Here is a 22,581-nt window from a genome sequence, read left to right on the forward strand (position 1 = left end):
TAATTCAATCCTCAAAATAAATCTACTAGAGATGTACTATTACTGACATCATCCTCATTTCAAGGATGACAAACTGAGGCTTAGTGAGGGTAAGTCATTTGTTCAAGTCCACATAGCTAGTATGTGGTAAAGCCAGGATGTAAACCCAGCATGGGAAAGACGGGCCAGACCATCGAACGCACTCCGGTGTCATTCGGCACTGCACTGAGGTCCTCTCTCCCCAACATTTCCCAGGTAAGCCCAGAAGGAGGCCCCTTTATAGTTGTCTCCACGCCCCATACTTTTCTAGCTCTGATGAGGGAAGGTGCAGAAAATAAAGTTGCAATTCTGGGGAAAGGAAGTGCTGAGTCATAACTGCTTCCAGGTGTTACGTGGGGTCACGTGGGTGGGAGATGGGATGTTATATGAAGCTAAGAAAGTCACACCCTAAAATTCTGGACACCCAACATCGGCCCAGAAAATAAGGGCTGACACAGAAGGCCGGCAAAAAGCGGAAGCATGTAGCTGACTTGCCAGTTCGCTAAGAGCTGCACTGATGAACGTGGTCACAGCTCTGTCCAGGGAAGCCCAGGCTTAAGGAGCTGGGAGGGTCTGGGCAAACAAAAACACACGGAAAACCTGCTTCCGAGATACTGGAACATCCAGGTAGAAGTAGCAGATCCAGGCCCAACCTTCTAGGAACCAGCGGAATAAGTAACAAACACAATCGAATACTTGGCATCCAGTAACCATGAGGAGAGATGCTTAGGATTCAGGGTGACCAGTTACCCGTGCCTACCCAGTTCTTGCCTTAAAAGAAGCTTTTGGTGGATCCCACTGGGAAAAAGGTTTTCATTGGATATTAGGGTTTTTAGTTGCATAGGAAACAGACAAGTGGAATCACAATTATCCTCACATAAGGACTGTATGACAATAACTTCAGGGAACTTGCTTAGCCTCTTGATTACACAGGCACTAAGATACCCATGTAGCATCCTTTCTTATGGTAAAAATCTTAAACACAGTAAACTTTAAAAAGTAAGCACAATTGGATTCTCCGTTTTTGCTATCAGAGACAACTACACAGGAACCAAGTCAGACATTTTCCGTTTCCTTTTTAAACACTTATCGATAGCAGAACTGACTTCTCTATAGAAATGAAATCTCCAACAGTTTCACCTCTAGGGGATCCCTGACCCACCGTCTGCGTGATGGCCTTTGCAACCCATCCAGATAAAAGCAAACCAGGAGGTTCTCTTTCCTCCTTTTCTCTCATCTTTCTGTTACTTTCTTAGTTTGCAATGTTTTAAACACTTAAATATTCTCTGAGGCCTAAGCCAATCTAAAGCAAAATTGTAAGTAAATCTTAGTAAGCAGCAACCCCCCCCTCCTCCCAGACACACACACCATAATAAGGCTTCAAAAGATAATTAGATAATTATCGCCAGCAAAGCATTCCAAAGCCAAAAAGGCTCAAAGGATTGTGTGGTTACAATCAACAGTCAAAGTTAATAAAGGGGAAGGAGAGAGAAGAGTAGGGTCAGGACTGGGAGGAAGAAACATAGCCTGGTTTTGGAAAGCTCAGGGTTTTTTGTTTTCTTTTCTTTGCTCGTTCTGTTTTATTTTGCTTTTTCAATCAGCAGTGATTGTCTGTTTTCCTAGGATTGGTGAAAGAAGACGAGCCAAGGAAAAGAATGCTGCCATTTACTCCTTCCCTCTCACACAGTGACCGGGGAGCACGCAGGGAGACCACCAGAAAAGGCCATCTCTTCAGCACATGAGTGACTGAATGTCTTTGGCAAAGGACCAGGACGAACCTATCTTCTACACCAGGGAACAACGTTAATGAGGCCACAATGGGATTCAAAGATGTGCATTGGAAGTTCCTGTTTGCCAACACCACATTCTGCAGCAGATATAACAGTGAGGCTTGCACAGAGGGGACCAATTCCGTGCCAGGGCACAGCACAGAACGGGGCGACGTCTCTATTCAGGGGGCTTACAGTTAAATAAGAATGGCAACACCACCCATGGGGGGAAATGTTTGGAGCACACCCAAAAACAACGTCAGTGAATAAGGAAGGAGAAATCATGGGCGTTTGAGTTGTCAGGAAAATTCATCATTGTTTGTCCTTAGAAGCCACGGAGGTGGTTCCAAGACACAGGAATTAATGAGCACTGAGGAGGGACAGGAGCGAAGGACAAGGAAGGTGGTCTGCTAGAGAGACGGAAGGAGTTGATATAAACCGTATGGCCGAGTCAAGGCAAGGGAGATGGGATTTGGAGAGGAGCCCACAGGCCGGGAGCAGAAATAATTCACTAAAGCAACATGAGCTACACCAGGGTGAAAAGAGCCTCAAAACTGAGCACTAAAATGTTTGAATCTAATTTAAAAACCAACGTGGGATTCCCTAGTTGGAAAACTGAACATGGAGCAAAAAAAAAAAAAAACCCTACTCCAGTGACTTTGTGACTCTGCATTAGCTAGCCCCAAGTCATGCAAAGGGTCACATTGTGATGACACATGTGGAAAGTGTGTCCTAGTGATGCAGTTAACACCCTGCAGATGTTTCCATGTGTATCATCAGCCAAGTTTACACCACACATTTTGCTAATTACTACCTTATAGAAAATAAAAGAAAAAAAACATTTAACCTTCTGAATCAATTCTTATTCTGATCACAATTGTTTTTCTACTGTGATTTTTCTTAAGGAAATAGCTAACATTCAAGAATTCTACCTTTTTAAAAAAATTATTGATGTTTTTTAGAGAGAGAGGAAAGAGAGACAGTGACAGAGAGAGAGACATGTCAATTTGTTGTTCCACTGATTTATGCATTCATTGGTAGATTCATGTATGTGCCCTGACCGGGGATGGAACCCACAACCTTGGTGTATCAGGACAATGCTCCGACTGACTGAGGTATCTAGTCAAGGCCAAGAATTATACCATTTTGAGAATGAGTGCTATTGCTAAGAAATTAGATCCCTGTTTTCTTGAATAAGGAATTATGGGAGTAAGAGAAGTGGATCAAAAATATATGTCTGAATTCTTCTGTGCCAAGGGTACTGCTCACTGATATAAAATAAAAAATCCTCACTTTGATAATCAATTTCCACCTGATAAATAGGGGTCTCTACTGAACCAAACTGATTTCCTACACATGAGCCCAAATCTCAGCAACACTGTTGGGAGACAGCACAGAGTAGTGGCTAAGAGTAGGATCTGGCTCTAGGGTTGCCTGAGTCTGATCCTAGCTTAAGCCTTACTAGCTATTCACATGGCCTTGGACAAGTCACCTACAGGGTCTGTGCCTTAGTTTCCCCATCTGTAAAATGGAAATATAGTAGTACTGGGATTGTTGTGAACATGAAATCATTAGAGTAGTTGGTTAAGTATGTAATAGTTTGGTGTGATTTTAAAGAAATTATTTAACCTCTCTAGACCTCAACAGAGGCTTATTTTATTTAGGCTGCTTACCCTAGGCACTTATCTTTAATAAACAATGCCCCCCCCTTTTAACTTTTAAGTACATAAGAATATATTATGCCAAATAATTTTAAAGAAGTGATTGAAGTTATCTTGCTAAAATACAAGGACCCAAACCATTAAGCCACTCAAACTTAGTTTCACTCAAAAATTAATTATTCTTTTAAAAAATTTCAATTTCTCAGGAGGTATCATAGAAATTTTTATGTGATCAGTTAAATGTGTGTATAAACAACCGCTTAACTATGCCATCCCAGGTTTAAACTCAGGAGAAATTCTTGTACAAGGACACAAGGAGGAGTTAGGAAAAAGAATATTCGTAAGGCTGAATCACAATACTATTATTCTGAACAAAAGCAAATCACAGAAGAGTTTACAATAAAGTTCAATTTATAAAAGTTCAAAATAAGCAAAACTATGCCCCCCAAAAAACAGTAAGTGAATAAGGAAGGAGAAACCATGGGTATATGTATATGTGAAATATATACACACATACATATACATTCATGTTTGGAATATGCATACATATAGTCAGGTTATAGATATAAAAATAGGATAGTAGTTATCTCTGTGGGAAAGGGAAGAGAACATAATCAGAAAGATGAACACAAGGGGTCCAGATTACTACAAATGTTCAGTCCCTAGCCTGTGTCTACAGTAGTTCCGATTGGTTATTTAAACTTCGCTGGTAAATTTTTATTTATCTTTATGAATATTTTCTATTATAATAAAATTATATGATATATATTTATATTAAAAAGGAAAATGAATCTATGGTGTTTGAGCCAAGGGGGCAGCATGGCTACTGATGATTCAAGGAGCTCTGGGCCTCACCACAGTGCGTGTCCTTCCTTGCGTGACCTACTGCAAAGTAAAACTGGCTCCTGCTGGACTGGGGACCCATCCTTGGGCGCCTACACTAGTGACTGTGTTGTTACAATTTCATTTCCATTTGCCCCTTTCTCCCAGCCTCATCCACTGTGCTCCGAGGGCAACGGAAAAGCCGCCTTATCACGTGAGATCCATTATGGACAAAAGGGCTAGGAGACAGGACAGGAGAGGGATGCTACTTTGGACATTTCAGAAGGGACCAGGTTGTTGGCACTTCCTTTCCGGAGGGTCACTCGTGCCTTTCATTGTGTAAGCGCGCAGTGCAGACGTGAGTTGAGGATGGCCCTTCATCAGCACACGTGCGCAGGCAGCAGCAGCACAGAGGCATTCTGGGAGGCCCATGAAATAAGCAGGACCCGATGACGGGACAGAATCTGAGAGGTGGGAGCCCGGGAGCCCACGGAGCAGCCTAGGCATAGGAGGTCGCTCCGGGCGTGATGTGAACAATGAAGTGATAGGCACTCAATGCAGAGGAAACTCCAAGGACAGAGCAATCAATCACTGCCAAGCCTGTCTTCTGACAAGGAGTAGACTCCAGCTTCCAGATGTAACATTAAAACGTAATGTGGCCCCTGGGATGGAGCATGGCAGGTTTCCCCGAAGCTTCAGTTTCACTCAGTTAACTAATTAGGAGAGAATGTGACACTGATATATATATATATATATATTTTTACGGGGACAAATCCTTCCCAGCAGGAGGGACAACGTGTTGTATTTGTTCTGTTTTGTTTTGTCATTAAAAAGAAATGACTGACATGGTAGTAAATAAACTCTTGTTAGAAAGGATTATTCTTTTCTTTATAATTCAATCAACTCACTTGACTGCTGACCACCGTTTCTTTTGTTTTCTGAGGACATGGTGGGTAAATGAGGGAGTGTTAGAACTAACTGGGTTTGAAAATGAATTCTACCGCTGACTAGCTGTGTGATCACAAGCAAGTTATTTGAGAGTGCTGACCTTGTTTCCCCAGCAAGAGCACAGAGGATAACATCTACTCTTCAGTGTTATTTGTGGAAGGCGAAATGAGAAATAATGTAGTTGAAGCACTTTAGCACAGTGTGTGCACATAATAAGCACTCGATGAATTTTATCTTGTATTTTTAATGACTCTGCTACTCTAGTATATACATAGAAACATTTTCCATTTCATTTATGCCTATATCATCAACTCTATATGACCGCAGATCTGATCATAAACTGAAACTTGATTCTAGTTTCTACAAGCTAACGTAACCATTTTAGTCCTCTTCACCCAGATGAGAAAGGTCTTCCAATGAAAATTTAATATTTAGTAATAACGTTGAAGGAAACAGTTTTCTACCACCACCACCTCCACCCCCGACCCTCACCCAGCACATCTTTTTAACTTTGCAAAGGCAGTACCAATGCTGAGCAAGCATAGTTAGTGAACACTCCTCCTTGCCCACTGCTGTGACAACAGCAGCATTATGTTTGGGGCGCTTTGTAACAAATTGGGAAGTGATTTCGCAGGGGAGTTCCCATCTGAGCTCACAACAATCCAATGATGTGGGCAGGGTGGATATGAATAGGCCTGATTTATGGACAAGGAAACAAACCCAGAGAGAGTAAATGGCAGAGCCACAATATTCAAACATATTTTCTATGAAAAGGTAATACGTGGGCATTGAGATGCCAGTGTTTTAGAACTTGAGAAAATTAGATTTTCTCGAGAATGAAGTCTGTTTCAGAGGTAGTCGAAGTGACCACTTATTAGAGAGAAGTATGATCATTGGTGCAAAGCAAATAAAATAGAAAGTCCAGAGGAATCAGACTTTATATTTTAAGTTCACAATCCTTTGCCCAGGGTGCCCCAATTTTCCCACCAATAAGTTTGAGAAATGAAAAATGCCATCTCTCATCTCTCGTATGAGTATTTTGCAGTGTCGTTTTTTGTACAAATGTAAGCTTGATGATATGATATTCAAGAGATTTTATCCTAACCACAGAAAATATGAACACAAAAATGTATGAACATAGGGAAACACATTTCAAATGCTAGTAAAAAATGTTGGTGATAAAGAAAGGAATAAGAGTACTTTCTAAGGCTACATGGGCTAAAAGATTACAAAAAATTAGCTACGATGAGATAAATTGGTATTATAAATTTACATTACATATTTGAATAGTTTTGGAAAGTGGCAGACTCAAACTAAGAGGCATGAACCTGTAGTACATTTTTTGAAGCCAGGAAAATACAAATGCCTTTTAGTTTGGACAATTTTTAAAAATCATATATACCAGTGCTTAAAATAATCAAATCTGAAGTAGTGCTATTAATACTGAGTAAGTCTTTCTGGTGGCAGTAACCTTTCAGAACTTCCCAGACACCAACATATGCTCACTGACAGCTCATGGCTTTAAGAATTCCTAGTAGACTATAGAATTGCAATTCAGAATTCCCCCCTGCCCCCTTTTTCTAGAATAGGGGATAAGTTCTTATTTATTGGAAGGCAAAAACAAAAAGTCATTAAGGGGAAGTTTAGTTCAAAAAACAAACCAAACACAAATTTCTAGATTATCATTTGAACCTGGAAGCCCAAGGACTTTACAATTTAAAAAAAAATAATAATAATAATAACCTATTATACCAGCATCAATAAGCAAAATAGCATATAATCTAGGTCATCATTAGGTGGTCGACTGCCCAATTCTGACTTGCTTGGGTCTAAACAGGATTTGCCCCATGATTCTTTACAGAACATGCTATAACTTCATTCCAGCATCAGGAGAGATTTTATATGACAGTAGAGCAGACCTGTCCAAAACTACCTTGCTCTCTCCTGAACACATTCATTTAATAAAAATCTTTCTAATGCTTTCTACTCATGGGGACTGATATCACTCTCAGAGTCTAACAGGGGAGACAGGTAAATCAAACATCAAATTTATGTGTTAACCTCTAGAAAGAAGGGAAATATTTGATGCAGGGGTAAGTGGGTCAGAGGAGGTGATGATTGACAAGGTCTCAGATGGCAGCTGTGGCAACAAGCAGGAGTACTTTCCTATCAGAAGGGACAGTAAGCAGAAAAGCAGGAAGACATGATACACACAGTGAGTTCCTGAAGTCAGATGTAGTTCTGCGTGGTTAGATGCAGAGCATGGATAGAAGGGAAGAGATGCTCAAAGAGGCAAGGAACAGTAGAGGACGACAAAGATTCCATCATTTAGAACTTTCTAGTTCATGTTAAAATACAACATTGTAAAGCTCGATACAATTATTGGTCTTCTGAAAATATCTCATCCTTCAGGGAATGGGCGTAGACTTTTATTAAAGAACAACCAGTTTGATGGTATCTAGGGATAGAGTGAACCAGAGGTAGAAATCTGGAGGCATAAATGCCAGGTAAAAAAGCAGTTTTAAAAATCCAAGAAAGACGTGGAGAGGCCCTAAGCGAAAGTAACAGGGATGCAAAGGAGAATAGAGGTCAGAGAAATACAAAACACGGAGTAATGAGGCAGAAACAAGGCGGTTAAGAGGGAAGCTTAAAACAGCTTTCCTGGTTTTTAATTGGCTGGCTGCATAATGGTGCCCTTAGCTAAATTAGGGACCACTAAATTAGGGACCGCGTGAGGAGAAGGCCAATAGTCTTCTTCGAGTCCTAGTTCATCCCTTTTTTATAAGATCAATCCCATTTCACCTTGGATCGCAGTAGCTATGAGTCACCCCACCACTCCCTTCCAGGCCCCTAAAGTTCCTTCAGGGGGAGAGTCCTGCGTTACACAGCACAACAGCACATTTGTGCAGTACGGTTGCCTAGCACAGGTGACCCGCTGCAGACACTTTGCGTTTCTGCAGGTTGACTAAACAAATGAATAACTCCGAAAGTTACGTGTGACAAAACCACACATTGGATCCTCTGAATAACACAGTTGGTTCTTAAAATGTAAATAACTCACCTCAGCTCGATAACAATTCATACCACTTACCCATTAGCTTCATTTCTGACTCATAACACCCTGTGCAAACCCCAAGGTCCAAACTGGAAGGGACTTTTAGGAATATCTACTACAAAACCCCACTTCAAAAGCATTTGTAATTCAGAGGCGTTACAGGGCTAGCCCAAAGTCACAAAAAGTTTCTGGCAATGGGACAGAAATCAGGCAGAACACATCAAGTTTTAATATTTGTCAACCAAAAGGCTTGTGACATATTCCAAGAAATACAAGATATTAAATTCAGCTAGGATGAATTAAGTTTTTAAAAGCACTTGACATTTCACACTAAAAAAACAGAAGGCAAAAATTTTAGAGACATTTTTAAAAAATAGTTCTTCCCTCTTAACAGTGAAATACAGGGACCAGAGCTCAACTTTTAAGCCTGAATTAGTATAAGTAAGACACATTCTTACCGTGATCTTCCGAAGACACTGGTGACCTAAAATGAGATAATAAGCACGATAAATCTTTTGTAAATGATACTGGTAATTATAAGTACAACAATGATCAAGAATAATCTTATACAAATTGTACCCCAAATTCAGTTCATTCAATAGAGAAGATGGTATAAGTAATGTGTTGGCTGGATGGTATATTCCAATCAATGACCCCCAAAACTTACCTGGATTAGTTGAGGGACAGGTGTCACTGAAATGTCTAGTGCATGGTGTCCCAGGACCGCACGAACTTAGGTAAGTCTGGATTTATCACACACAAAAGGAGAAGCCATAGAAATGCGGTAAGAGATGAAACCCTGTGGTGGCAGAGTGTCACTAAGTGCCCCCGTCCAGGCCTCCAGAGATGAATGATGACCAAGTTGGGAAAAGAAGAGTTTAGTGGCTGCATGGTGATTGAAGGAAACTTGTAGCTACTTTGGGATGTTGGATACGCACTGCTTTACTTTATCTACTGATCAGTAACGTTTCTGTCCATTATGCGATGGCGCGGGAAGGTAGAAAGACACAGTAGTGCCATCTAGCGGGTCCCTTTAAGTCAACTTCTGCATGTAAATGGGGCAGAAGGTCCCAAGATTTGTAGGGAGAAAACTGGGAGACGGACACAGGGAACAGTGGGAGGGAGCCTAATGCCATCCTAACCTATCACTGCACCATCGGCTGTGACCACAGGCAGTGGTCTGACCTATCCTCTCCTTACAGATGCCCTGTTCCGTATGGTCCACACACTGGACTTCCACACAAGGCTGTGGGCACCTTGAAACCTAGGACCAAATCTTATTTAAAACACAGTGGGCCCCGATTACAATTGGTTGAATTGATTTGAGCACCACCACATCAGTGTTCAGTCTCAGACACATTCTGGGGCTCCTCCAAAAAAGTCAGCATGTCACCTTCAAATGCCCTTCAAGATATGTCTGCCAACTCCTACGCGAGCTGGGAGAGAAGCGCCTTTGGAATGAGCCTGAGCTCCAGGCTGGTGACATGTGGCCACCCAACGCAGCTGGCAATGGGGATACCCACTATGTGCTTAGAAAAAGACAGGAGAGGGTGTTGAATGGAGGTGAAATCAGATTGGAAGGTGAGTCTAAAGAGAAACATACATTGAAATAAGATGAAGTAATGTCTTAAGCTGCCCAGGGCCTAAAAAAAAAAAAAAGAGTTGGCTACAGGGAAACGTCTTCACGCCTGGTGTTGTTTTTGGTTTTTTTTTTTTGATGGGGAATGAGCAGAAACGTGTCTCAGATTGTTTGCAATTAATTTCTCACAGAACGACAGGAACAAAGAAAAACTCATGAAAATGAATGACTTGACATCTCAGGCGGAGCCTGGGCAGCAATGCTTTTGCTGCCTGTTCTGCAAAAGCAAAGAACTACCATTAAATCTGAAAAATTCCAGATGGCTCCGTGCACGTCCCCCAGGGAGGCATTGTGCAGTATGTCCAGGCAGTGGGGAGGGACTATCGATTTCAGAGTGTTTTCTAGGGATTAGTCATGTTGAGTTTCTGTGCGGAATGTCTCCCACACGCCTGGATTTGTGGAATTCCGAGACATATGGAGTATTTCAATCCTCACTCAGTATTTCACCTCACGCTGTAACGAGTCACTAAATTATACGACTGAGACATGTACATGAGACATTAGGCCTGGAAATGGGCATGAAAGGGTTTTCAGACTTAGCTCCAGAGCTGAGGGAAGAAATATTGCGAAATCAGCAATATAAGTATTTATTTATTTTAAACAGAGGGGTTGAATCCCAGGAGCAGATAATCTTCCTCCACCTGACAGCTAAGGAATGCAAAAAAGTGCAGGCCTCTTCTTCCCTCCGCACCTGGAAGCCTGGTGGCTCCGTCCCAGGCTGTTGACTTATTCACTTTATCTTGGACAGAGCATTGGCTACACCATGGCGCACATTCAAATACCTCCAGGATTTAAAGTTCTCTTCCTCACATCTTTCCCGATCACTAGCCTTTTATTAGCCTATAAAACATTTCTATTTATTTTGCATTGTTCCAGTTTTGGGGTATGTCTTACATTTTTATTTACATTTCATTTAAGCTCAGCCCAGTAACACAACCCAACCAAAAACTCAAGCCCTGCATTTCAATTTTTTTCTTCCACCTTATGAAATCTGAATAATTTTTATTCAGGCCTGACTCTTTCAATTGGTGTTGATTAAAACCTGAATGAAAATTATTACTTGAGACCCTAATAAGTTCCAGGTCCCTGTGTCAAGTGATGGGGGTACAGAGGTGAACAAGATATCAATTTCAAGGAACTAGTAATCTAGTGAAGAAGAAAAAAATATGTAAGCAAGTGATTACAATTAAGTGACAAAAATGTAATGACCAAAACATATAAATTATAGAAGAAAGACCTATTGTGCCCCCAAAAGAGGGAAAGGAGGCTTCAGAAAGCAAGAACCATCTGAATGGGGCTTTGCAAGACCAGTAGAAGCTTAGCAGGTAAGAAGCACGTCAGGCAGAAGGAACAGACATTGGCAAAGGAGTGCAGACGTGCGGTTTCATAACCTGTTCTTGGTAACTCAGTGTGGCTAATATGTAAAGGAGTCAAGGTGGGACTAAAGACGTAAGAGGTAGGTCACTTCATCCCAACTAGTGGTTCCAAACAGAACCTACCAAGGCACCTACGAGTGATAAACCAAAAGGAACCGGTATTTCCACACAAAAATGCCCAAAGAAGTAAGCTGGACAAGGACATGCGAATGAGCGTAGGCTGGGAACACACTCAAAAGATGCAGCGGAGGAGGTAAAAACTGCTAACAGATTTCCAAGAAATTTAGAACTGGAAAAACGAAGGGAAGGATGAAGGAAGATATAAAGGGAAGAAAGAATAAAGGATGGAAATGGAGCCTTCGGTGAACAGAAACTTAAAGAAAAAAAACTAGAGCGGAGAATGAACAAAGGTTCATCCAGAGTCTTTGAACTTGTAAAGTTCCAAAGAAGCTTGAGGGCTTTTTCCTCTGTGTCACTGCTGCACTGGGAAAGAAGATGAAGAGGAGCTGAATAACAATTTAAAATATATTAAGAAACAATCCATTGATTTATTCCTTCATTCAAACTCTGCAGAAGCATTTTGCTTTTGTTCACTTTAATTTACTTTTCTATAAAGTTTGACTTGAAGATTATGCTGGTAAAAGTCTGCTTTCAAATATAACCCTGCTTGGTAGAATATTCATCCTTTTCTCTCCTTTTAAATGAAGGTAACACACTTCTCAAACTAGGGTGCACATGGGAACTTGAAAATGAAGGAGGCTCCAGGAAAATAAGACATTATTTTTAGATGGGAAATTATATAATTTAACTAGTAAAATTACAATATTATTTTAGACTGAACCTTATTACATATTCAAAAACAAAAGTTGCTTGAATTCTTAAAGTAAAGCAATAAACTTAAAAAGAAAAGAAGTCTGTTTAAAGCAGACAGCTTCAGGTAATGTCTCCATGGTTCCCAGGAGGGTGTTTGTTATCTTCTGGAATAGGGATGTTTTCAAGGAAAAGTTTGAAAATATGAAATGATCCACCTAAACACATTTATAACATCTTGGAATGAGTCATTTTTTAAAAGATCAATGTATGAAGAGATCAAGAATCTGAGGGAATGAAGTATAAACCATACATTGGTCAGTGACTACTGTATTAGACAGACGTTGTCATCACTTAAAACACGAGGAATCTCTAAGACACGCAAAGGTAGTTACTTAGATTGCCTTTCATCGGCACATTGCCCTTCAAACCTTCTAATCTTTTGGGCGGATCAATTATGAGGCTTAAGGACATTGAAGTATGTGCCCAGTTTTCTACCAGCAAAGTAGTAATATGGGAGAGCAAAAGAGTATTATATTTAGGAAGGCAAAAGAGTCTTTAAGAAGCATGACACTTCGTCTGATGTTTTATTGTTTTTAATCAACAAGACTGGAACTGAGATGGTGGGCATCGTGACTAGTTCAGCCTTGACAATGTGCTATAATGCCCAGCAATACATTTTAGGTGCACACATTTCTTGGCAAGATGAATGAATTCTCTAAACCTGCAAACTCATCCTCACACAATATCTTTTTAATTTGAATAATACTGTCCCAACTCTACATTTTTTTTTTTTAGCCTCTATATAGTATTTTTCTTCTGTTTTCATTCCTTGGCTTTAATTCAATAGCATCCACGTCTTTCCTACTTGGTCCTCCTCGGTATGTCTGTATCAGTTCTTTCCTTGGGGAGAGATAGGAGGTCAATAGACTATCCATTTTAGATCATCTTTCCTAAAGATGAAGGGTAAATTAGGTGACTATTGGGGACCCGTGTACATAGGTCAGTTATCTTCTGCAAAGAACCGCCCCACAAATGAACATCGATCTCTCTTCCAGTGTCTCTAACACACATAGGTCACTATCCAGCATCTATCAACCATCACCTGGTGGGGAGGAGGCTCATGGAGGTGAGCTGAGAACAAACGCATAGGACAGGTGAAGCTCCGAGTCTGAACTGGACAAGAATAGAGATCCGTATTCTGAAAATACTCAGCAATGGAGCGCTTCCCTAAAACTGTGGCTGGAGGAGCCAGGGCCCCTTCACTTCCCGGTTACCACCATGGAATGAGAGAGAAAACAAAGCAGGAATGCTTTTACAACAGTGAGAGGCTGTGCTCTCCCCCCACTTGCTTGGCATACCACAAATCAATTGTTCCTTGGCTGTGAAGTCCCCACTGGGGAACAAAGAAGCAAGCGCATTGCGAGTGACTCCCTCTTCTATTAATCTTCCCCTTACGCCTGCCTTTCCTCTTTGTCCTCCAGCTTTTGGGTGAGGACGACAGCCAAAGCACCGTTTCCTACAAGCATGGGGCAAGCATCCTTCCTCCTTAGGGAGAGAAAGAGAAGCCTCCGGTCTCTAGCTTTAAATCGACTCTAAATGTTCTTGCCTTCTCTCTTTTGTCATTCTTCTTCTACTCCTTTTTCCCTCTCTGGACCACAGCCCTGAGCCATCCCTGGGCTTAGCTCATCACCTGTCGCACACTTGGTGGGATCCAATCTTTACGTAGAACAGCCTCCCACCAGGGACATTCAGACCTGAGGTTGGATTCTGCCTCCTGCCTGAACCATGACTGCCGGTTATCTTTTAATAAACTCCTGAGAAATGGCCCAAAGGAAACTGATGTCCAGGTGTGCTTTAAGAGTCCACACCACTGCTGCAGGAACACCATCTTTATTGCTCCTCTGGTTTACCATGAAGCCATGATGCCACACCCGTTCAGTGTATTTCCTGTTGATGGACAAAGAATTTTCACTGAAGGCAAGTAAGTCTGAGCACAGTTTAATGTGATCTGATAGCCTGGCTATAGGTTACCATCTCTGGGCAATAGCTTTCCTACCCCTGAGTTACCCCCAAAGATCTGCACTGCCCAGAGGGCTGCTATGTCTAGCCGATAACATCATTTTGAGGGCCTGAGCAAGAAATAGCGAGATCCCAGATCTAGGTGACATCTGACATCTTTACCACCATTCTTCTATTCCCCAAGCATCTCGAACTAGGAAAATAGAACTGAAATCCCTTAGCACAGAGAATCCCCATCAACGGTACAATCCTCTCTTTGTTTGTGTTTCCTCCCACTAATTATGAATATTCCTATTAAGACAACACACAAAGCACATACAGTAAAAGACGGGGCAGGCGAGAAGGAGAGCCAGAGAGATGAAAGTACAGCAGCCACACAAAGTGGCATTGAAATGAAAGACACACACATTCTCTATTCAGGGGGCCACAGACCCATTCAGGGGCTGCCAGGCAGCCTCAAAGGTAACATTCACCACCAACGAAGGGGAGGGTGCAGACAGAGCAACATCCAAGGAGAGAGAGATGGGCGTTTGTGTGGAGGTTGGGAAATATGTCTCAGAACGCACACAGTAAAGTTGGTTTGTGATTCCTTCAGCTGATGGAAATTCCACTCATTCTCTTCATGCTCATAATCTCCTATTCTTTAAGACTCTCCTACCCAAATATATATCCTGATAATCCCCACGTGAGTGAGCTGTACTTGAAATTTCTTGTGCGTATTTTTAAATAAGTTCCTCTGTCAAGTGATATTTGGCATTTTGAAAATACCTCTGTTTTGCCACTAATTTGTACAATTTGTTTTCTCCAAAATAAGATCCTTAGTTTGCTCAGAAAGCCCCTAAATGTCCTTTGAGCTTGAAATTTTACTGCCATCTACTGTTCATCCCTAAGAACTGCAACAAAATGAGGGGAAAGCAGAGAATTCTGTGGGTAACAAGATGAGCAGAAATGGGCAAAATCGGACAGTAGACGTAGGAAAAATAGGTAAAAGAGATCGCGTTGAAGAAACTAATGTTTAACAAGTTCATTTACTATGAAAACTTTGCCATCACACTTTTTATTACCTAAAATATGAACCCTGCTGGAAAACATTTTAGCATTTTGAAGAAGACATGAAAAAAAATGTATATTAGACACAGGACAGTCACTCTGATATAAAAGATGGGATACTTCACATTAAAAATCAGTATTTTCAATATAATTGCCTGCCTATTTTTTAAAATAGGAGTAAAAAAAATAGAAAAGGCACGTTATTTTTAAATCCGTGGAGTCAGTAAGGAGCACCCTTTCAAAAAAACCTAAGCTGCAGGCTTCATCCTGGCACCTCTGGGAGCCCTGGCCCTCAGGTCCGGCAGAGACACAATCCGTCTGCAGTTTTGTGAATGTAGACTTTTTTTTTTTGGTTCTTAAATTATAGCTCAAAACACAAAGCTCTGGATAGTGGAGGCAAATCATGTGAATGCCATGTTTAGTGTTAAGACAAGAAACTCATATATTGGTTGCAGGATATGTGATATCGACCTGTGGGCCCATGGTAATTGAGAGGGGGCTAACCCTCAGCTCATTGTTTTATGAAATCAAGTAAGGGCTTCTGAATCCAGATTCAGAATATGGAAGAGGAAAAAAAGCTGATGCGGTTGGAAGCTGCTTTGGCACCTCTCCCAAAGACAACTGTAATATATTCCATAAGTTTCCCTATCAACATCTCTGACCTCACCCACTTCTTGGAAGAGGGAGATCATATTCAAGACCCTGGCATGGGAAACAGAATCTGGAGTGTCTGTCTCTTCCCAGTTCTTCTTCTAGAAATAGGAAAGCTTTTAAGTAATACTAACATAAACAATCAAAAACAGTAAAGGAGTAAAGACCAAAACAACAAATCTCATCGTATTATTAAAAATAAGAAACTAAAACAAGTAGATCGCAATAATATTGAGAACAAAAGTGAAAATGAGCACCACAGGCTCTGTCTTTGAGAACAACTCAATTAATTCAATGTTTCAATATTAAGCCCTGCTCTGTGCTCTCCAGGAGTTGTGAGAGATGCTGAGTTTATAACATTTCCTCCCGCTTACAAGGAGATCCTCACGGGGTTGCGGAGTGGGACGAGTCACACAGAGCACTGGAGAGAACTGCAGGGCAATATTTGCAGAAGTCGTTGCTCCTATGTCTGGCCAGTTAGCAGAAGAGCCAGAAAAGGGAGGGAAAGCGAAACTGTGGCTCTGTCTCCCTGAATTCCGAGTGAGTAGTCTCTTCCTGTTGTAGATTTATTTCATGCCCGATCCCCTTAGGGCTGTGGGTCTGTGGCTCCCCAGGGGGTCCTGAGAGAAGTTCCACAAGCTTTACACCCCCCCACCCCGCCTTCTAATGGCACCGAAGGCAACCATGTAATGGCTGACCCTGCACAATGACTGGTCAGTGTCCCTCCAGCCTGAGATTCACGGACAAAGAGTTTTGAAAGGATTTCAAAATTATCATTCATACTTTCAATCAATTTAATCAAATTACCCATTTAAGGCAGATACACTAAACACACACACGCACACGAGTTTTGGTGGGAGTTTGAGAAAGAAGCCAAAGGACTGACAGGTTATTTTGGGGGTGAGTGGTCAGAGAGGAGAGAAGGTTGTCAGGAGGCTCTCGAAACCTTGAAGTAGACCTTTGAGCATGGCGAGCCCTGGGCTCTGGAGAAGGGGGCAAATGGGAGGAGGAGCAGAAGGGCAGAACCTGGGCCCAGTAGGACTGCCTTGTCTTCCTGGCACTTCCTCACTTGTGTTTCCTGAGGTCTCTGCCCCCGTCTCTGTGGAGGTGGGGAGGGGAAAGCGTAAGGCAGCAGCGAGCTGGCTCCTAGGTGACCTTCCGAGGAATGCATGGGGATGGGGGCCGCCTTGGAAAGGTGAGTCCCAGGACCAGCAGTCAGGAGAAAGGACTCACTGCAGAAATATTTCCTGTCACAGGTTAGATGTGCCAAATTCATATTCAGGGTAAACTATGGCTGCTTCTCTCTTCTCCTATCGCGAATGTTACAAACAAATATTTAGTTCAGATCCTGACAGGCACCCAATCTGAGCAAAGGATAAGTCGCCTCCCTGCTTCCATCCTGTTGCTGAAACCTCCCACGGAAGCTCTGTGACGTGTCCAGATAACATGTCCCAAAGTACATGGATTCCACAGGGTGGGGTCCTCTCATAATGGCATGACAGTGAACTTAACTTTAATATTTGTCCCCTTTCAGAAAGGAAGGAAAAAACTATTGTCTGGTCTTCAGAACTATGCCCCTTTCCTGATAGCATGGACATTTTTCCCAGCATGCTCTGGGAGATGACTATTACCTTTCTTGACTACAGTTTAACCCCAATGCTTAGAAAAACTGGGTCCCTAAGGAGAGACATGCCATCATTTTGTAGGACTAACTTCCCCTACATCTATGCCAACTTGCTTTGGCTTGGATCTCATCCAACTGACCTAACTATATTCACACCCTAATTACCAAACTAATGTGATTTTAACGTCAGACTGTCACCAGAAGGCCCTTAAGGAAGACCCAGTAACTGTTTCAGGGATGAGAGGACCAACTATGCAAAAATGAATGCATGGTGACCCTGCCACCAGCACACGGCCGCTTACAGGGGACACAAGACAGGCCACACGCCAAAGTCCCCACTGCTAGCACAGCCACAGAGAACAAGAAAAACCTCCATTCCTATATGGCTTAACAAGACTCTCTCTAAGTTCTGAATGTACAGGGAGATGAAGTTACCATTTCCCCAGTTTTAGGTGGTGCTTAAGTGGTTTTGTCACAGGAGACGCTGCCACCTTCCTACTAGCTTTGCCTAATGCCCTAAAGCAGTCAGCGTTGTTGGTAAGAAGGAGGTGTGTCCTCCATATTGTTGTTAAAGAAGACTCCAATCAGCCCCTGGGAGGCCCTTTGTATGCCCCCTGCCTGGTGGGTAACTCAGGAAAGTCGCTTCTCTGACATATGATCCCCATGCTTCCAAAGGCTCAGCTTTGCATCCTCTCCTTTGGTTGGAAATCCCTGGGAAGTCCCAGGATTCTATTCCATCTATAAAATTTTGGTGGTTTATGGTTCCCGACAGGCCAAGTTTCTTCCCTTCCATCCAAAGAACCTCTTGAACCTCTTCAAAGACTGAACATCAATGACATAACTGACATAACCCAGAGACATGTCAGCATCGCACTGCAGAGGCTTCTAGAACGATCTTTCCTATCCACCCAGCCCCACGACCACTGGCCACTGTGCCCACAGCTTCATAGACCCAGCAGAGTCAGCTTTTACTGTCTCACCTGGGAAACAGTGAGTCAGGCAGCCGGTGCACCTTTGTGATTTAACTGTGTGACTTCCCTGGACCAAACAGATTCTTATTACAACGGGAAATGCATAAATGGATTCCATAGCCCAACAAAACTGTGTGACATTTTACATAGCGTTTTGTGACAACTGCTACAGGATTAGCACTGGGTTTACTACAGCACCACACATAGACTTTCTACTTTGGTTTATCAAAGCCCCTTTTCTCTAATGTCCAATATTCGTCCACTCACCCAACAAGCCTGCCTGACTGAATGCCTGTAACCCAGGTATGGTGCAAAGGGATATGGGAATAGAATGAGCAATCCACAGTCTGTCCATCCCAGGACTCACATGCTTTAAGAAGGATCCAATCCACTTCCCTCGTGTTCACAACATTCCTCAAGTGTGAGTAGGTGAGGCCGCCAGGTTTTACAACTGGGGCGAGAGAACCACTCAACAGTAATAACATTTCCTCATGGTGTAATCCCTGGCAAAACTTGGAACTCATAGAAATGGAAGGGCAGAACTTCTTGACATTTTACATAAAATAGATGTTTAGTATTAAAGCACCTGATTATTAGTTTACCTTAGCAAGTCTCCTTCCCACTCCCCACCCCCATCTCAGTGCTGATCAAAATAAAATCTGGTGCATAAAGAATTCTTTTCTGGCTCTGCCACTGACTAACCTCAGAAATGGAAATGGAACTCCATCTCCAAAAAATGGCTTAGAGCCCCCATACGCATGACTGTTTAAGGAGCAATTATAAAAAGAACAGAGAAAAATCTCTCATTAAATACTTTGCACACATAAAGGGACAGATTATTACTATGTGTTTGGCTAAATGGAGAGGGTAACAACTTGAGGCAGGGCAGGGAGGAAAAGAACTAGAAAGAAAGACACACAGCAGCTAAAATGTACCATTTCCAGCCTGAGCGATGAGCCAGGGAGAACAAGATTTGGACCAGTCAGCGGTAAGCAGGGATGGGCTGCAACTATCTTAGTGAAACAGATACAATGGGCAGTCTATCCTGACAGCACTGATTGCATCTCCAAGACATATTCCAGCAAAACCTGCACCCCACTAAGAAGATTAATTTTCTCTCTCTTATCTGACTGTGATGTTGGAAGGATATTTCCATAACCAAAATCACTGCTCAATAGTCTGTCTTCCTATTGAGAACCTGGAGCTTTGACAACATGCATAACTATCTTTTTTATTAGTCAGGCCAACACCTAACATTCCAAGAAGAAACTGGGTAAAGGAAATAGCAGGAGATAAGAGTGGAATGAAGCTATGACTCCTATGCTTAGCCCAGAACTTCTGAGGTTTTGTAAGGGGGGAAATTTCAGAGCTATCTTCTTGATACAGTGGTTAAGAATTGTGGACTACGCGTTGGCCTGCGAACCAAGTGTCACTGGTTCGATTCCCAGTCAGGGCACATGACTAGGTTGCACGTCAGGTCCCCAGTTGGGGGCGCGAGTGAGAGGCAACCACACAGTGATGTTTCTCTCCCTCTCTTTCCCCTTTCCCCTCTCTCTAAAAACAAACAAACAAACAAATAAATTATTTAAAAAAAAGAATTGTGGACTACACTAAAAAGGATATGTGTATTTTTTTCAGCTTAAGGTATCATTAGGTGTTTGGGATATCTTTAAATAACTTGCCAGTTCTATGCACTTCCTTAAACACACCTCAGCTGGAGTGATGCTAAACTATCATTAAGCCCATTCAATTATTTGAGGTACATTCTGGTTATATAATGACGAGATTCAGATACTTACCTACTTCTGTGCAAAGGTTAAAGAAAATATGCATGGAACCCTGAAAAAGTCTTTTTTATGCTAATGTTTTTCATTAATTCTTTAAACAGTCGTCCTTTTTGTATAAAAATAAAAATGGAAATGTGGAGGAAGCAGAGAATTCTATTTCCTCTTGTTTCTGGAATAAGTATTATGGTAAAAGATGTTAGATCTTGTCAACTTCACATTCATTTTAGCTGGTATTGATGGTGCTGCATGTGTAAATAGGTGTATTGGTTTGATTCCTATACCAACACATGGCATGTCTGACTATTTTCTTTTTTCAAATGCTTGGTAATGCAAAGTAGGCTACTCTACAATATTAAAAACAAAATTTGCTAACAATATGATAGACAGGTTTTTGAAAAGTAACACATGTAGAACCCTATTTCTAAAAAACTTTCCCTATTACTAAGTGCTTTTATTTCTAGTTTTCATTTGATAGTATTCAACACAAGTAGGGTTGCATAAGGTAATTGCTTCACGTTTCACATAACTATATATACCTGAGTGCATCTGAAACTGTCGTTCTGTTCAAAGGCCGGGAAATCACCTGCAGACCTAACCTGTGCGTCCACGTTCAATGCACTGTTATAGCTATGTGAAGACATTGACTTTGATATCATCATCATGTTCGGATCACTTTTTATATTTCAGTGGTCCTTTTTTTTAAGAAAAAGAAAAAGTTAAACCAAGTACATAATGACAAATAGTTTTTTTATTTGGACAAATAGCTTCTATATTTTTATTAAACTGTGCAAAAAATATTACATCTTCCTGGCACGTAGCTGTCTCCTTTATCACTGAACAGTTCAGCCATTTGAATAGATTGCATGTTGTAAAGCTGAGAGTAGCTAATTGGATTATTGATTGTATTGTATGCTATACTAAATGTGAATCTGCACCCCTTCATTTAATAAGGTCATTGTGTTCTACTGCCTATTTTGGAATACTTTGGAGATACATATATTTATTTTTAAAACTATATTAGTTTTTTAAAGTCAATGCAATCTTAAGGAGGGTGAATAAAGCTGGAGGCATCACTTCTTGATTTCAAACTACATTACAAAGTTACAGGAATTAAATTCAATAATTCTGTAAAGCTACAGTAATTAAAACAGCGTTGCATTGGCACCATATCTCAATGGATCATAATAGAGAGCCCAGAAACAAACCTATGCATATAGGGTCAATTAATTTATGACAAAGGAGCCAAGATTACACAACAGGGAAAGGACAGTCTCTTCAGTAAATGGTGCCGGGGAAACTGGACAGCCACATTCAAAGGAATGCATCTAGGCCATTATCTTACAATGTACACAAAAATAAACTCAAAATTGATTAAAGATTTGACTGTAAGACCTGAAACCATAAAACTACTAGAGGAAAATGTAGCTGGCAACCCCCCTGACATAGGTTGGGGCAATGAGTTTTTGAATGTGACGCCCAAAGCAAAAGCAAAAAAATAAACAAGTGAGACTACATCAAACTAAAAAGCTTCTGCATAGAAAAGGAAACCATCAATAAAATGACAAGGTAACCTACAGAAAGGGAGACGCCATTTGCAATTCAAATATCTGATAATGGGCTAACACCCAAAATATATAAAGAACTCATACAACTCAATACAAAAAAAGAAAAATTGGCAGAAGATTTGAACAAACATTTTTTCCAAAAAGGACATAATAGAACTATCACATGATCCATCAATCCTACATCTGGGTATTTATCTAAATGAAGCAAAAACAGCACTTCAGAAAGATATCTGCATCCCTATGTTCACTGCGGCATTATTTTCAATAACTGAGATATGAAAACAGCCTAAGTGTCCATAGATGGATGTATAGATAAAGAAATTGTGGTTAGGAATATTAATTAGTCATAAAAAATTAAACTTTGCCATTTGCAACAATGTGGATAGACTTCAAGACATTATGCTAAGTAAGTCAGACAGAGAAAGACAAATACCATTATGATCTCCCATACACGTGGAATCTTATATACAGGGGTGGGCAAAAGTAGCAAGAACCTTGTGCCAAAGTATGCTTGAGTATAACAAGCAGACTACAAGAATGTGTGACGATTGAAGGCTGGCAATCTGAGCACTTAAGAGACTGTACCTAAGGGCAATGTGCCATTGTGCTATTCTTTTGAGCTAATAAAGCTATTGTAACAATCAGGACATGCATGTCTTATTTCATGCAAACAACTGTGAACCTACTTCTGCAAACCTCTGAATGTAAAAAAAGAAAAGAAAAAAGAAAAGAAAAAAAATCAAGCTTATAGATACAGAGAACAGATGGATGGTTGCCGGAGGCAGGGGGTAAGCCGTGGGAGAAATGGATGAA

The 22,581-nt window shown here is 41.3% G+C and overlaps 1 protein-coding gene across 3 annotated transcripts in view; it reads right to left on the minus strand.

Annotated features, from left to right (window-relative positions):
• Window positions 1-22,581, minus strand: part of DGKI (diacylglycerol kinase iota) — a 249,460-nt gene that overhangs the window by 31,378 nt on the left and 195,501 nt on the right. For all 3 annotated transcript variants that reach the window (XM_090287561.1, XM_090287559.1, XM_090287560.1), the window contains one exon: window positions 8,732-8,757. In XM_090287561.1, the coding sequence (XP_090143687.1) occupies window positions 8,732-8,757 (26 nt within the window). The remainder of the gene's footprint in view (window positions 1-8,731; window positions 8,758-22,581) is intronic.

Source organism: Furipterus horrens, unplaced genomic scaffold (assembly GCF_987537825.1).
Source record: "Furipterus horrens unplaced genomic scaffold, mFurHor1.1.pri manual_scaffold_9, whole genome shotgun sequence".
In the NCBI taxonomy this organism is placed as follows: Eukaryota; Metazoa; Chordata; class Mammalia; order Chiroptera; family Furipteridae; genus Furipterus; species Furipterus horrens.